Genomic DNA, 14,272 nt, shown 5'->3' on the forward strand with positions numbered 1-14,272 from the left:
AGAGCTGGAAGGTGGCCGAGGTCTGGGACATGGCGTTGTAGATGAAGGTGATATCAGAGTTGGAAGGTGGCCGAGGTCTGGGACATGGCGTTGTAGATGAAGGTGATATCAGAGCTGGAAGGTGGCCGAGGTCTGGGACATGGTGTTGTAGATGAAGGTGATATCAGAGCTGGAAGGTGGCCGAGGTCTGGGACATGGTTTTGTAGATGAAGGTGATATCAGAGCTGGAAGGTGGCCGAGGTCTGGGAGGTGGCGTTGTAGATGAAGGTGATATCAGAGCTGGAAGGTGGCCGAGGTCTGGGACATGGCGTTGTAGATGAAGGTGATATCAGAGTTGGAAGGTGGCCGAGGTCTGGGACATGGCGTTGTAGATGAAGGTGATATCAGAGCTGGAAGGTGGCCGAGGTCTGGGACATGGTGTTGTAGATGAAGGTGATATCAGAGCTGGAAGGTGGCCGAGGTCTGGGACATGGTTTTGTAGATGAAGGTGATATCAGAGCTGGAAGGTGGCCGAGGTCTGGGAGGTGGCGTTGTAGATGAAGGTGATATCAGAGCTGGAAGGTGGCCGAGGTCTGGGACATGGCGTTGTAGATGAAGATGTTATCAGAGTTGGAAGGTAGCCGAGGTCTGGGACATGGCGTTGTAGAAGAAGGTGTTATCAGAGCTGGAAGGTGGCTGAGGTCTGGGACATGGCGTTGTAGATGAAGGTGATATCAGAGCTGGAAGGTGGCCGAGGTCTGGGACATGGCGTTGTAGATGAAGGTGATATCAGAGCTGGAAGGTGGCCGAGGTCTGGGACATGGCGTTGTAGATGAAGATGTTATCAGAGTTGGAAGGTAGCCGAGGTCTGGGACATGGCGTTGTAGAAGAAGGTGTTATCAGAGCTGGAAGGTGGCTGAGGTCTGGGACATGGCGTTGTAGACGAAGATGTTATCAGAGCTGGAAGGTAGCCGAGGTCTGGGACATGGCGTTGTAGAAGAAGGTGTTATCAGAGCTGGAAGGTGGCCGAGGTCTGGGACATGGCGTTGTAGATGAAGATGTTATCAGAGTTGGAAGGTAGCCGAGGTCTGGGACATGGCGTTGTAGAAGAAGGTGTTATCAGAGCTGGAAGGTGGCCGAGGTCTGGGACATGGCGTTGTAGATGAAGGTGATATCAGAGCTGGAAGGTGGCAGACGTCTGGGACATGGCGTTGTAGATGAAGATGTTGTCAGAGTTGGAAGGTAGCCGAGGTCTGGGACATGGCGTTGTAGATGAAGGTGATATCAGAGCTGGAAGGTGGCCGAGGTCTGGGACATGGCGTTGTAGATGAAGGTGATATCAGAGCTGGAAGGTGAAGGAGGTCTGGGACATGGCGTTGTAGATGAAGATGTTATCAGAGTTGGAAGGTAGCCGAGGTCTGGGACATGGCGTTGTAGATGAAGGTGATATCAGAGCTGGAAGGTGGCCGAGGTCTGGGACATGGCGTTGTAGATGAAGGTGATATCAGAGCTGGAAGGTGGCCGAGGTCTGGGACATGGCGTTGTAGATGAAGATGTTATCAGAGTTGGAAGGTAGCCGAGGTCTGGGACATGGCGTTGTAGAAGAAGGTGTTATCAGAGCTGGAAGGTGGCTGAGGTCTGGGACATGGCGTTGTAGATGAAGATGTTATCAGAGTTGGAAGGTAGCCGAGGTCTGGGACATGGCGTTGTAGAAGAAGGTGTTATCAGAGCTGGAAGGTGGCCGAGGTCTGGGACATGGCGTTGTAGATGAAGATGTTATCAGAGTTGGAAGGTAGCCGAGGTCTGGGACATGGCGTTGTAGAAGAAGGTGTTATCAGAGCTGGAAGGTGGCCGAGGTCTGGGACATGGCGTTGTAGATGAAGGTGATATCAGAGCTGGAAGGTGGCAGACGTCTGGGACATGGCGTTGTAGATGAAGATGTTGTCAGAGTTGGAAGGTAGCCGAGGTCTGGGACATGGCGTTGTAGATGAAGGTGATATCAGAGCTGGAAGGTGGCCGAGGTCTGGGACATGGCGTTGTAGATGAAGGTGATATCAGAGCTGGAAGGTGAAGGAGGTCTGGGACATGGCGTTGTAGATGAAGATGTTATCAGAGTTGGAAGGTAGCCGAGGTCTGGGACATGGCGTTGTAGATGAAGGTGATATCAGAGCTGGAAGGTGGCCGAGGTCTGGGACATGGCGTTGTAGATGAAGATGTTATCAGAGTTGGAAGGTAGCCGAGGTCTGGGACATGGCGTTGTAGAAGAAGGTGTTATCAGAGCTGGAAGGTGGCTGAGGTCTGGGACATGGCGTTGTAGATGAAGGTGTTATCAGAGCTGGAAGGTGGCCGAGGTCTGGGACATGGCGTTGTAGATGAAGATGTTATCAGAGTTGGAAGGTAGCCGAGGTCTGGGACATGGCGTTGTAGATGAAGGTGTTATCAGAGTTGGAAGGTAGCCGAGGTCTGGGACATGGCGTTGTAGAAGAAGGTGTTATCAGAGCTGGAAGGTGGCTGAGGTCTGGGACATGGCGTTGTAGATGAAGGTGTTATCAGAGCTGGAAGGTGGCCGAGGTCTGGGACATGGCGTTGTAGATGAAGGTGATATCAGAGCTGGAAGGTGGCCGAGGTCTGGGACATGGCGTTGTAGATGAAGATGTTATCAGAGTTGGAAGGTAGCCGAGGTCTGGGACATGGCGTTGTAGATGAAGGTGTTATTAAATATCACAAACTGCTTTGTAATGATCTTTATGGCTTCCTGGGCAGCAGCTCCTGAAAAACAGAGGAATGGAATGTTGTTAATGTGAACAATAAACTTCCAATTTGGTAAATAAAAATCACGTTGTGAGTAGGAATGATCGAACTTTTGAAAAGTTCAGTTCGACCAGAACACCGGAACTTCCCAAAAGTTCGGCCCGGATTTCAGAACCCCATTGAAATCAATGGGACCCGAACTTCGGTAATAAAAAAACACAATTTTGAAGCCCTAAAACCCAATAAATGCCCCTCAAAAGTGCCTAGGGTTCTGGGTCATGCCCCAGGGACTATTAATCACACAAAAAAAAAGTTCTTAAAAATTGTAGTTTTTGATAGAGAGCCAATTATTGAAAAAATTAAAAAATAAAAAAGATTTCTTTTTGGATTTGGTGTCTGGGGGGTCTAAAAGGTGTACCTGGGAAGTCGCAGCTCTGTAGCATGTCCAGAACCAGAAAAAAAAAGATTGTTTGTATTAGAATTAATATAGAACAGGGATATGGCTCCGCTATTTTCACACCTTGCCGGTTTTGTAGCAGGCATTTTTTTGGGCATTTTTTGTGGGTCTTTGGAGGCAGGCATAACATCAGAACTTCTGTGTAGGGGTATATATACACACACACTTATATGTATATATACACACACACATGTATAGGTGTGAAAGTAGCAGAACACTATACTTGCGCTAATGAAATAATTAACAGCCATATGGCTCCGCTCCTATCACACCTATATATGTGTATGTGTATAAATACATATAAGTGTGTGTGTATATATACCCCTATACAGAAGTTCAGATGTTTTGCCTGCCTCCAAAGACCCACAAAAAAATGCCCAAAAAAAACGCCTGCAATAACACACCTGGGCGTTTTTTTTGGCGAAGGCGTTTTTTTGGGCATTTTCTGTGGGTCTTTGGAGGCAGGCAAAACATCTGAACTTCTGTATAGGGGTATATATACACACACAATTATATGTATTTTACACTTACACATATATAGGTGTGATAGGAGCGGAGACATATGCCTGTTAATTATTTAATTAGCGCAAGCATAGTGTTCTGCTACTTTCACATCTATATATGTGTAGCTGTATATATACATACATGTGTGTGTGTATATACCCCTATACAGAAGTTCAGATGTCATGCCTGCCTCCAAACTTGTCCTTTAAAAAATCCCTATAAACGCCTGCAGCAAAAAGCAGGCTGACAGGGGAGAAGCCATATCGCTGTTCTATAAGTCACCTAAGAGAAACGATCTTTTCTCTATAGCGGTCACCTTGACATGGAAGGGTTTGGTCACCCTGCCATAGCAGTCAGAGTAAGTTAACCCTACACTACACTACGGTCATCCTGACACTTAACACTTTCCCTACAGAAACTAGATTTTTGAATCTAACTAAAGTGGAAAATAGCACCCTAACTACACTAGATATCCCTTTCCCCACACTAATAAATGCTAAATGACACTTTTGAAGCAGAAGTAACAGAACTGCTTCCACTCTCTTCCACAGCCCTGTATTACAATGCTAGGAATTTGGCGGGGCTATCTTATATACTGGGGGGCGTATTCACTAATGATTGGCCTATGGACCCCCTAGTCACTCCAATCACATTCCTAGCATTCTCCTGCCCCCTCAATTGGCTTTTACTGATGTTTCTGGTCCAATCACAGGCTTTTAAAGCCCATTGCATTTTGGTCGGTTCTGGTTGCCGAATTCCGAACTTTTTCAGCAAAAAGTTCGGAATTCGGCCGAACCACTAACAGCCAATGTTCGGGTCGAACCGATGGTCGACCAGAACCGTTCGATCATCCCTAGTTGTGAGCTCTCCAGTAAACCCAGCAAAGGTATTCAAACCCAAATGATCCCTCAGGGTAAATGAGCTGAATACATTCCATGTCCATCAAAACAAAAGATGTGCAAAGTCTAAAGTTTGTTTTCTTTAAAAATCAGCCTGAATAGGAAAGCTGCAGAGAGGGGCCCTTATTCTGTGGGAGGAACCAGTCATCTCTCTGCAGAGGTCCAGCCAATGACGCAGAAATGAGGAAGCAAAGCCCTGCTACTCTTCCATACAGAGACCTGGTTCACCATCAATGGGGAAGAGATCAGCAGCTGGAAACCCGCAGGTAATACCGGTGACTAGCCCTATTCTCTCTGCATGGCTCTTTGGGCACAGCTGCCATAGCACAGGTTCTCTTTAACTGTTCCCACCTAGCACTGGCATCCATTTAATATGTCTGTATGTCTGGGGGGAGGATTGTTGATCATGTGACCATTATGATTGGCTGTCACTGTGGTCACATGATCAGAAGTTGGTCCCCCCAGCCACTGATTGTTAGTACAGACTGAGAGCCGTCTACATCTCCCTCACCTCTGAAGCCTGATCTGTGTTGCTCCCCAGAGGAAGCAATGCCACGCCTCCTCTCCGCTTGTTTTAATCCCATTTTTGCCGACAATCATGCTACAACCGTGTGCACTGCAGGAGGTTGCGGGGCGTTTGTGCCGCTTCCCCACTGACATGCATGTATAGCGTTCGGCAGGCTTCCCGTCTGCTCATCAATCTAGCCGCAATCACCAAAAGAAGCATCGCGGCAGCAGCAGCATGGACACACCCCCTCCGCTGCCTATTACAGCTTCAAGCGGAGCTTCACCCAAAAGGAGCGAGTAGCCGGTTTTGACAGGTTCCACTTCCAAGTAAGATCACAATTGGTGATCTATGACATTTCTGGCCCCTCCTCCTTCCCCCGCTGCCTTCTGGGACACACACACACAGGTCCCAGAAACCGGCTGTGGAGCACGAAGGCTTTACTGTCAGCTTACAATGCCAGCACCTGCACCCAAAAGCGGCTGACCAATCGGCTCGGGGTTCTGAGATCGCGGGATCCCTGGACAGGTAAAAGTCAGCAGCTACAGGATTTGTACCTGCTGAATTGTTTGTTTATTTTAGAGACTGGAGCCCCTCTTTAACCATTTCAGCCCCGGAAGGTCCCCCCCCCCATAACCAGGCCGTTTTTTACAATATGGCATTGCATCACTTAAACTGACAATTGCGCGGTCGTGCGACGCTGTACCCAAATAAAATTGATGTCCTTTTTTCCCCACAAATAGAGATTTCTTTTGGTGGTATTTAATCACCTGTGTGATTTTTGTTTTTAGCGCTAAAAAACAAAAAAAAAGAGCGACAATTCTGAATAAAAATAAACAATATTTTTTACTTTTTGCTATAAAACATCCAATAAAAAAATGTAAAAAATTCAATTTCTTCATCAATTTACCCCAATCTGTATTCTGCTATGTTTTTGGTAAAAAAACAAATCTCTGCGTATATTGATTTGTGCAAAAGTTATTGCGTCTACAAACTATGCGATAGATTTATGGACTTTATATTTATTTATTATTTTACTAGTAATGGCAGCTATAAGCGACTTAAAGCGGGACTGCGATATTGCGGTGGACAAATTTGAACACCTGACACTTTTTTGGGGACCAGTCACACCATTACAGTAATCAGGGCTAAAAATATGCACTGTCACTGTACTAATGACACTAGCAGAGGAGGGGTTAACATCAGGGGTGATCAAAGGGTTAAATGTGTCCCTACCCACAGTGCTTGCTAACTGTGTGGGGGAAGACAGAGATCTTAGCAGGAACACAAGATCTCCATCTTCTCCCCTGTCAGGGCGGTGATCTGCCTTGTTTCCATAGACAGACCGCTGTTCTGCCTGTCTCGGGAATGATCGCGGGTGGCCACCAGACCTGCTGATTGGCTCCCCGTCTCTACAATCAGCATGCAACAGGGTCTCCGGCAGCACGTGCACGCCACCTAGAGGCTATTGCATGACATGACGTACAGGTATGTGATTTTGCGCAATAAAGCCAACCTTCCACAGTAAATGTATGATACCCGGCTGGCAAGTGGTTGGGGGAGGGGGGTTGACAGGTGGGAATAAACGGTTCAACTGCACATTTATTATTTAGAATCTGGTGTACATGGGAGCCAATCAGCTTCTAACATCAGCTTCTTCAATGAAGCTTTGACAAGAAAACCTGGAAACTGATTGGCTGCCATGCAGCTGCACCAGATTCTGCACTCTCCTGTAACTCTCCCTCCATAGTGTGACTATAGGGGGGGGGTTGGGTGTGTCAGTAACATAGGAGAGGTTGATGATGAAGGCCTGTTTATCAGACAGATGATGGATTTACCTCCTAAGAAGGAAGCGATGGTGTGTGGTTCGGCTGCTCCGTACCGGCAGCTGGAAAAGAAGAAATATTCACAGTTAGTGCAGCAGAGAACGCCGAGCGTCTGACCGACTTCCTGCAAGACACTCGTCTATCCCATCACTCCCAGAGCACCCAACTTCCTGCAAGACACTCGTCTATCCCATCACTCCCAGAGCACCCGACTTCCTGCAAGACACTCGTCTATCCCATCACTCCCAGAGCACCCGACTTCCTGCAAGACACTCGTCTATCCCATCACTCCCAGAGCACCCGACTTCCTGCAAGACACTCGTCTATCCCATCACTCCCAGAGCACCCAACTTCCTGCAAGACACTCGTCTATCCCATCACTCCCAGAGCACCCGACTTCCTGCAAGACACTCGTCTATGTCATCACTCCCAGAGCACCCGACTTCCTGCAAGACACTCGTCTATCCCATCACTCCCAGAGCACCCGACTTCCTGCAAGACAATCGTCTATCCCATCACTCCCAGAGCACCCAACTTCCTGCAAGACACTCGTATATCCCATCACTCCCAGAGCACCCAACTTCCTGCAAGACACTCGTCTATCCCATCACTCCCAGAGCACCCGACTTCCTGCAAGACACTCGTCTATCCCATCACTTCCAGAGCACCCGACTTCCTGCAAGACACTCGTCTATCCCATCACTCCCAGAGCACCCGACTTCCTGCAAGACACTCGTCTATGTCATCACTCCCAGAGCACCCGACTTCCTGCAAGACACTCGTCTATGTCATCACTCCCAGAGCACCCGACTTCCTGCAAGACACTCGTCTATCCCATCACTCCCAGAGCACCCGACTTCCTGCAAGACACTCGTCTATGTCATCACTCCCAGAGCACCCGACTTCCTGCAAGACACTCGTCTATCCCATCACTCCCAGAGCACCCGACTTCCTGCAAGACAATCGTCTATCCCATCACTCCCAGAGCACCCAACTTCCTGCAAGACACTCGTATATCCCATCACTCCCAGAGCACCCAACTTCCTGCAAGACACTCGTCTATCCCATCACTCCCAGAGCACCCGACTTCCTGCAAGACACTCGTCTATCCCATCACTCCCAGAGCACCCGACTTCCTGCAAGACACTCGTCTATCCCATCACTCCCAGAGCACCCGACTTCCTGCAAGACACTCGTCTATCCCATCACTCCCAGAGCACCCAACTTCCTGCAAGACACTCGTCTATGTCATCACTCCCAGAGCACCCGACTTCCTGCAAGACACTCGTCTATCCCATCACTCCCAGAGCACCCGACTTCCTGCAAGACACTCGTATATCCCATCACTCCCAGAGCACCCGACTTCCTGCAAGACACTCTTCTATCCCATCACTCCCAGAGCACCCGACTTCCTGCAAGACACTCGTCTATCCCATCACTCCCAGAGCACCCAACTTCCTGCAAGACACTCGTCTATGTCATCACTCCCAGAGCACCCGACTTCCTGCAAGACACTCGTCTATGTCATCACTCCCAGAGCACCCGACTTCCTGCAAGACACTCGTCTATCCCATCACTCCCAGAGCACCCGACTTCCTGCAAGACACTCGTCTATGTCATCACTCCCAGAGCACCCGACTTCCTGCAAGACACTCGTCTATCCCATCACTCCCAGAGCACCCGACTTCCTGCAAGACACTCGTCTATGTCATTACTCCCAGAACACCCGACTTCCTGCAAGACACTCGTCTATGTCATCACTCCCAGAGCACCCAACTTCCTGCAAGACACTCGTCTATGTCATCACTCCCAGAGTACCCGACTTCCTGCAAGACACTCGTCTATGTCATCACTCCCAGAGCACCCGACTTCCTGCAAGACACTCGTCTATCCCATCACTCCCAGAGCACCCAACTTCCTGCAAGACACTCGTCTATCCCATCACTCCCAGAGCACCCAACTTCCTGCAAGACACTCGTCTATCCCATCACTCCCAGAGCACCCGACTTCCTGCAAGACACTCGTCTATCCCATCACTCCCAGAGCACCCGACTTCCTGCAAGACACTCGTCTATCCCATTACTCCCAGAGCACCCGACTTCCTGCAAGACACTCGTCTATCCCATTACTCCCAGAGCACCCGACTTCCTGCAAGACACTCGTCTATCCCATTACTCCCAGAGCACCCGACTTCCTGCAAGACACTCGTCTATCGCATCACTCCCAGAGCACCCGACTTCCTGCAAGACACTCGTCTATCGCATCACTCCCAGAGCACCCAACTTCCTGCAAGACACTCGTCTATGTCATCACTCCCAGAGCACCCGACTTCCTGCAAGACACTCGTCTATCGCATCACTCCCAGAGCACCCGACTTCCTGCAAGACACTCGTCTATCCCATCACTCCCAGAGCACCCGACTTCCTGCAAGACACTCGTCTATCCGTCTATCCCATCACTCCCAGAGCACCCGACTTCCTGCAAGACACTCGTCTATCGCATCACTCCCAGAGCACCCAACTTCCTGCAAGACACTCGTCTATGTCATCACTCCCAGAGCACCCGACTTCCTGCAAGACACTCGTCTATGTCATCACTCCCAGAGCACCCGACTTCCTGCAAGACACTCGTCTATCGCATCACTCCCAGAGCACCCGACTTCCTGCAAGACACTCGTCTATCCCATCACTCCCAGAGCACCCGACTTCCTGCAAGACACTCGTCTATGTCATCACTCCCAGAGCACCCGACTTCCTGCAAGACACTCGTCTATGTCATCACTCCCAGAGCACCCGACTTCCTGCAAGACACTCGTCTATGTCATCACTCCCAGAGCACCCGACTTCCTGCAAGACACTCGTCTATCCCATCACTCCCAGAGCACCCGACTTCCTGCAAGACACTCGTCTATCCCATCACTCCCAGAGCACCCGACTTCCTGCAAGACACTCGAATTACTGGAATAGAAATGATGTAAACTTTAGGAATGTAACCAATTTGTACAGCAAAGGTTTTCTGTCAGATTTCTCCCTTTGTATGGGGGAGGGGGGGATGGCAGAGCTTCCTATGGATGTGAAATGGTGAGAGACTTACAATTCCTGGATATATTCATCCTTCACACACAGAGATAATCCGTATTCCTGGAGGAGACCGCTCAGACACGTCTTCAGCTTCCCAAAATCCCCTTCTACCTGGTAGTTATAGACGCCTGCAGGAGAAGAACAGCGGATGATGAGCCTCCTTCTACTGAGGTACAATTCCCATACACCCTCATAGAAATCATTTCACTAACCTCTCTTATCGGTTATAAACGCCAGGAGTTTACTTTTTCCCCTTTTTTTTTTGTATTTTGATACTTGGACAAAAAATGTGATTAGGTTTTCTTTATTTTTTTAGTTGTTATTTTTTTTATCGATGTGTTACATAGTTACATAGTTACATAGTTAGACTGAAAAAAAGACACAAGTCCATCCAGTTCAACCAATAACATGTAACTGCGGAGATACAATAACATTGGCTTTGGATAAAGAGATCGCTGCCTTTGTATTCAGGAAGTGATCCACACAGAAATGTAATGGGATCTGAGGATTACCAATCTTCAGGATATGAAGAAAGATTAATGAGATTTATACAATCAATCACTATTATTATGCAGGATTTATATAGCAAAGCGTGGATTTTACAATTCATGGCCCCGCCCATTGGCCCCTCAATGCGGCAAAGTCGGCCTGTACATTTAGCAGAGAAACAGCCCCAAAGCATCATGTTTCCATCTCCGTGCCTGACTGTAGGGATGGTGACTGTAGGGATGGTGACTGTGGGGGCGGTGACTGTAGGGACGGTGACTGTAGGGATGGTGACTGTGGGGGCGGTGACTGTAGGGACGGTGACTGTAGGGACAGTGACTGTAGGGATGGTGACTGTAGGGACGGTGACTGTAGGGACGGTGACTGTAGGGACGGTGACTGTAGGGACGGTGACTGTAGGGATGGTGACTGTAGGGGCGGTGACTGTAGGGACGGTGACTGTAGGGATGGTGCTCTTAGGGTCATAGACAGCATTTTTTCTTCCTCAAACCATGAGTCCCCCTCTGCAAGAAGGCACATGTACAGTCATGCCAGTGAACATCTAAATGATTCAGAGAAGGATTAGGAGAAAGTGCTGAGCTCAGAGGAGACCAAAATTGAGCTCTTTGGCATCAACTCTACTCGCCATGTTTGGAGGAAGAAAAATGCTTACTTTGACCCCAAGAACACCATCCCTACAGACACCGTCCCTACAGTCACCTTGCTCACAGTCACCGTCCCTACAGTCACCTTCCTCACAGCCATGGTCGCCACAGTCACCATCCCCACAGCGACTGTCCCTACAGCCACCTTCCCTATAGTCACCATCACTACAGTCCCCTTCCCTACAGCCACCTTCCCTAGTCACCGTCCTTAAAAAGTCACCATCCCTACAGTCACCATTACTACAGTCACCTTTCCTACAGCCACCGTCCCTACAGTCACCGTCACTACAGTCACTGTCCCTACAGCCATCGTCCCTACAGCCATCGTCCCTACAGCCATCGTCCCTACAGTCACTGTCCATACAGCCACCGTCCCTACAGTCATTGTCCCTACAGTCACCGTCACTACAGTCACTGTCCCTACAGCCATCGTCCCTACAGCCATCGTCCCTACAGCCATTGTCCCTACAGCTATCGTCCCTACAGTCACTGTCCATACAGCCACCGTCCCTACAGTCATTGTCCCTACAGTCATCGTCCCTACAGTCACTGTCCATACAGCCACCGTCCCTACAGTCACCGTCACTACAGTCATTGTCCCTGCAGTCACCTTCCCTACAGTCACTGTCTCTACAGTCATTGTCCCTACAGTCATCGTCCCTACAGTCACCATCCCTACAGTCAGGCACGGAGGTGGAAACATGATGCTTTGGGGCTGTTTCTCTGATAAGGTACCGGTTGACTTTGCCGCATTGAGGGGCCAATGGGCGGGGCCATGTATTGTAAAATCTTGGATGAGAACCTTCTTCTCTCAGCCAGAACACTGAAGATGGGTCATGAATGGGTCTTCCAGCATGACAATGACCCAAAATATATCACCAAGGCAACAAAGGAGTGGCTCAAGAAGAAGCACATTAAGGTCATGGAGTGGCCTAGCCAGTCTCCAGACCTTCATCCTATAGAAAATACATGGAGGAGCTGAAACTTCGAGTTGCCAAGCGACAGCCAAGAAACCTTAAGGATTTAGAGAAGATCTGTAAAGAAGAGTGGAGCAAAATCCCTCCTGAGATGTGTGCAAACCTGGGGGCCAACTACAAGAAACGTCTGACCTCTGTGCTTCCAACTACAAGAAACGTCTGACCTCTGTGCTTCCATCTACAAGAAACGTCTGACCTCTGTGCTTCCATCTACAAGAAACGTCTGACCTCTGTGCTTCCATCTACAAGAAACGTCTGACCTCTGTGCTTCCCATCTACAAGAAACGTCTGACCTCTGTGCTTCCATCTACAAGAAACGTCTGACCTCTGTGCTTCCATCTACAAGAAACGTCTGACCTCTGTGCTTCCATCTACAAGAAACGTCTGACCTCTGTGCTTCCATCTACAAGAAACGTCTGACCTCTGTGCTTCCATCTACAAGAAACGTCTGACCTCTGTGCTTCCATCTACAAGAAACGTCTGACCTCTGTGCTTCCAACTACAAGAAACGTCTGACCTCTGTGCTTCCATCTACAAGAAACGTCTGACCTCTGTGCTTCCCAACTACAAGAAACGTCTGACCTCTGTGCTTCCCAACTACAAGAAACGTCTGACCTCTGTGCTTCCAACTACAAGAAACGTCTGACCTCTGTGCTTCCAACTACAAGAAACGTCTGACCTCTGTGCTTCCATCTACAAGAAACGTCTGACCTCTGTGCTCCTAACTACAAGAAACGTCTGACCTCTGTGCTTCCCAACTACAAGAAACGTCTGACCTCTGTGCTTCCATCTACAAGAAACGTCTGACCTCTGTGCTTCCATCTACAAGAAACCTCTGACCTCTGTGCTTCCATCTACAAGAAACGTCTGACCTCTGTGCTTCCAACAAGGGTTTCTCCACCAACTGCTAAGGGGAGCAAATACTTATTTTACTCCCTGAACTGTGACTCCATTTATAACATTTGTATCATGTGATTTTCTGGATGTTTGGTTGATATTCTGTCTCTATCATATAAAATACACTGATGATAAAAATTATACACCCGCCATTTCTATGTAAGTGGGCAAACTTACACAATCTGCAGGGATCAAATCATTATTATCCCCACTGTAGTGCAACGCTACTTCTGAGCATGTGACTCCCAAAATACTGAAGCCAGAGTATCAGCATAATAACAGCCAAGGAACTGGCATTTTTAGAAGGCCAGCAATGGAAGCCCCAGATTTCTGTTAGGTAAAGTTTGCTTGGCGTCCATTAAAACCAACGACGACGACTTCTACCTTCCTGCTGGGTCTATGGCATTGGGAGGTCACCTGGCCTGACACCAAAGGGGCCATCAGAGAAAAGTACAGCCGTAATATGGAGTGAAGGGGTGGGGAGCCGAGTATTGATAACAGATGTGCATAGGGGACCAGGTGCTGACATCATCCACGTCGTCATGTGACCCTCAAATGTTCCTGGGACCTCAATAGTAGAATGGGTTAAAAAAAGCTAAACACTGAGGTTTTCTGGTTCCCAACATAGGAATCGGCCTGAACACCACAGCAAAGCCTGGGAGGAAAACAGAGGCTTGGGTCGGATTGGATGATTTCTCTCCATACACTTTATGGTTGGATTAGAGATTACCATTCAATAATAATCTATGGATCGGATTCTCAGCTTCATCCCTCCAGGATTCAGTCCGGAACTCTCCCTATTTCTGCCTTATAACAATTTGTATGAATAAAGATACAGAAAGAGAACATACCTGGGTATCTTCCATGCTGCTTGTAGAATCGATCCACCGCTCTCAGCATGAGATAGAAGACGATTTCATTGTCCGGGTTCTCCATTAATGATACTGGAAGATAAGGAGAGTCGGTTTAGGTTCTGCTCTGTGAATGGGGATACGTAACATATAAAGTGGGAGTTATCCCAATTTGGCTGCAAAAGTGGAAAAACACTTTAACATGAATGTCGAGGATAGTAAACAGAAAAGGCCGGTGTGTTCGGACGCACAATGTGCTCTGTAATCCCTTACCAATCTCATCTTTTTTAGCCGTGTCCAAACCGTACTCCTCAGACAGAGATCGGCCCCGCACAACTCGCAGGAAAGCGCAATTTCTACCTAAACAGGAAGGAAAACAAATACATTTCTCAACA

The 14,272-nt window shown here is 48.6% G+C and overlaps 2 protein-coding genes across 2 annotated transcripts in view; both read right to left on the minus strand.

Annotated features, from left to right (window-relative positions):
* Window positions 1–14,272, minus strand: part of DYNC1LI2 (dynein cytoplasmic 1 light intermediate chain 2) — a 332,150-nt gene that overhangs the window by 235,464 nt on the left and 82,414 nt on the right. The window lies entirely within an intron of this gene.
* Window positions 2,483–14,272, minus strand: part of NAE1 (NEDD8 activating enzyme E1 subunit 1) — a 66,559-nt gene continuing 54,769 nt past the window's right edge. The window contains exons 16-20 of the mRNA XM_082269958.1: window positions 14,151–14,237; window positions 13,878–13,970; window positions 10,015–10,129; window positions 6,934–6,983; window positions 2,483–2,748 (exon numbers count right to left, since the gene is read on the minus strand). Coding sequence (XP_082126084.1) covers window positions 2,639–2,748; window positions 6,934–6,983; window positions 10,015–10,129; window positions 13,878–13,970; window positions 14,151–14,237 — 455 coding nt within the window. The 3' untranslated portion in view covers window positions 2,483–2,638. The remainder of the gene's footprint in view (window positions 2,749–6,933; window positions 6,984–10,014; window positions 10,130–13,877; window positions 13,971–14,150; window positions 14,238–14,272) is intronic.

Source organism: Pelophylax lessonae (assembly GCF_965119305.1).
Source record: "Pelophylax lessonae genome assembly, chromosome: 10".
Lineage (NCBI taxonomy): Eukaryota > Metazoa > Chordata > Amphibia > Anura > Ranidae > Pelophylax > Pelophylax lessonae.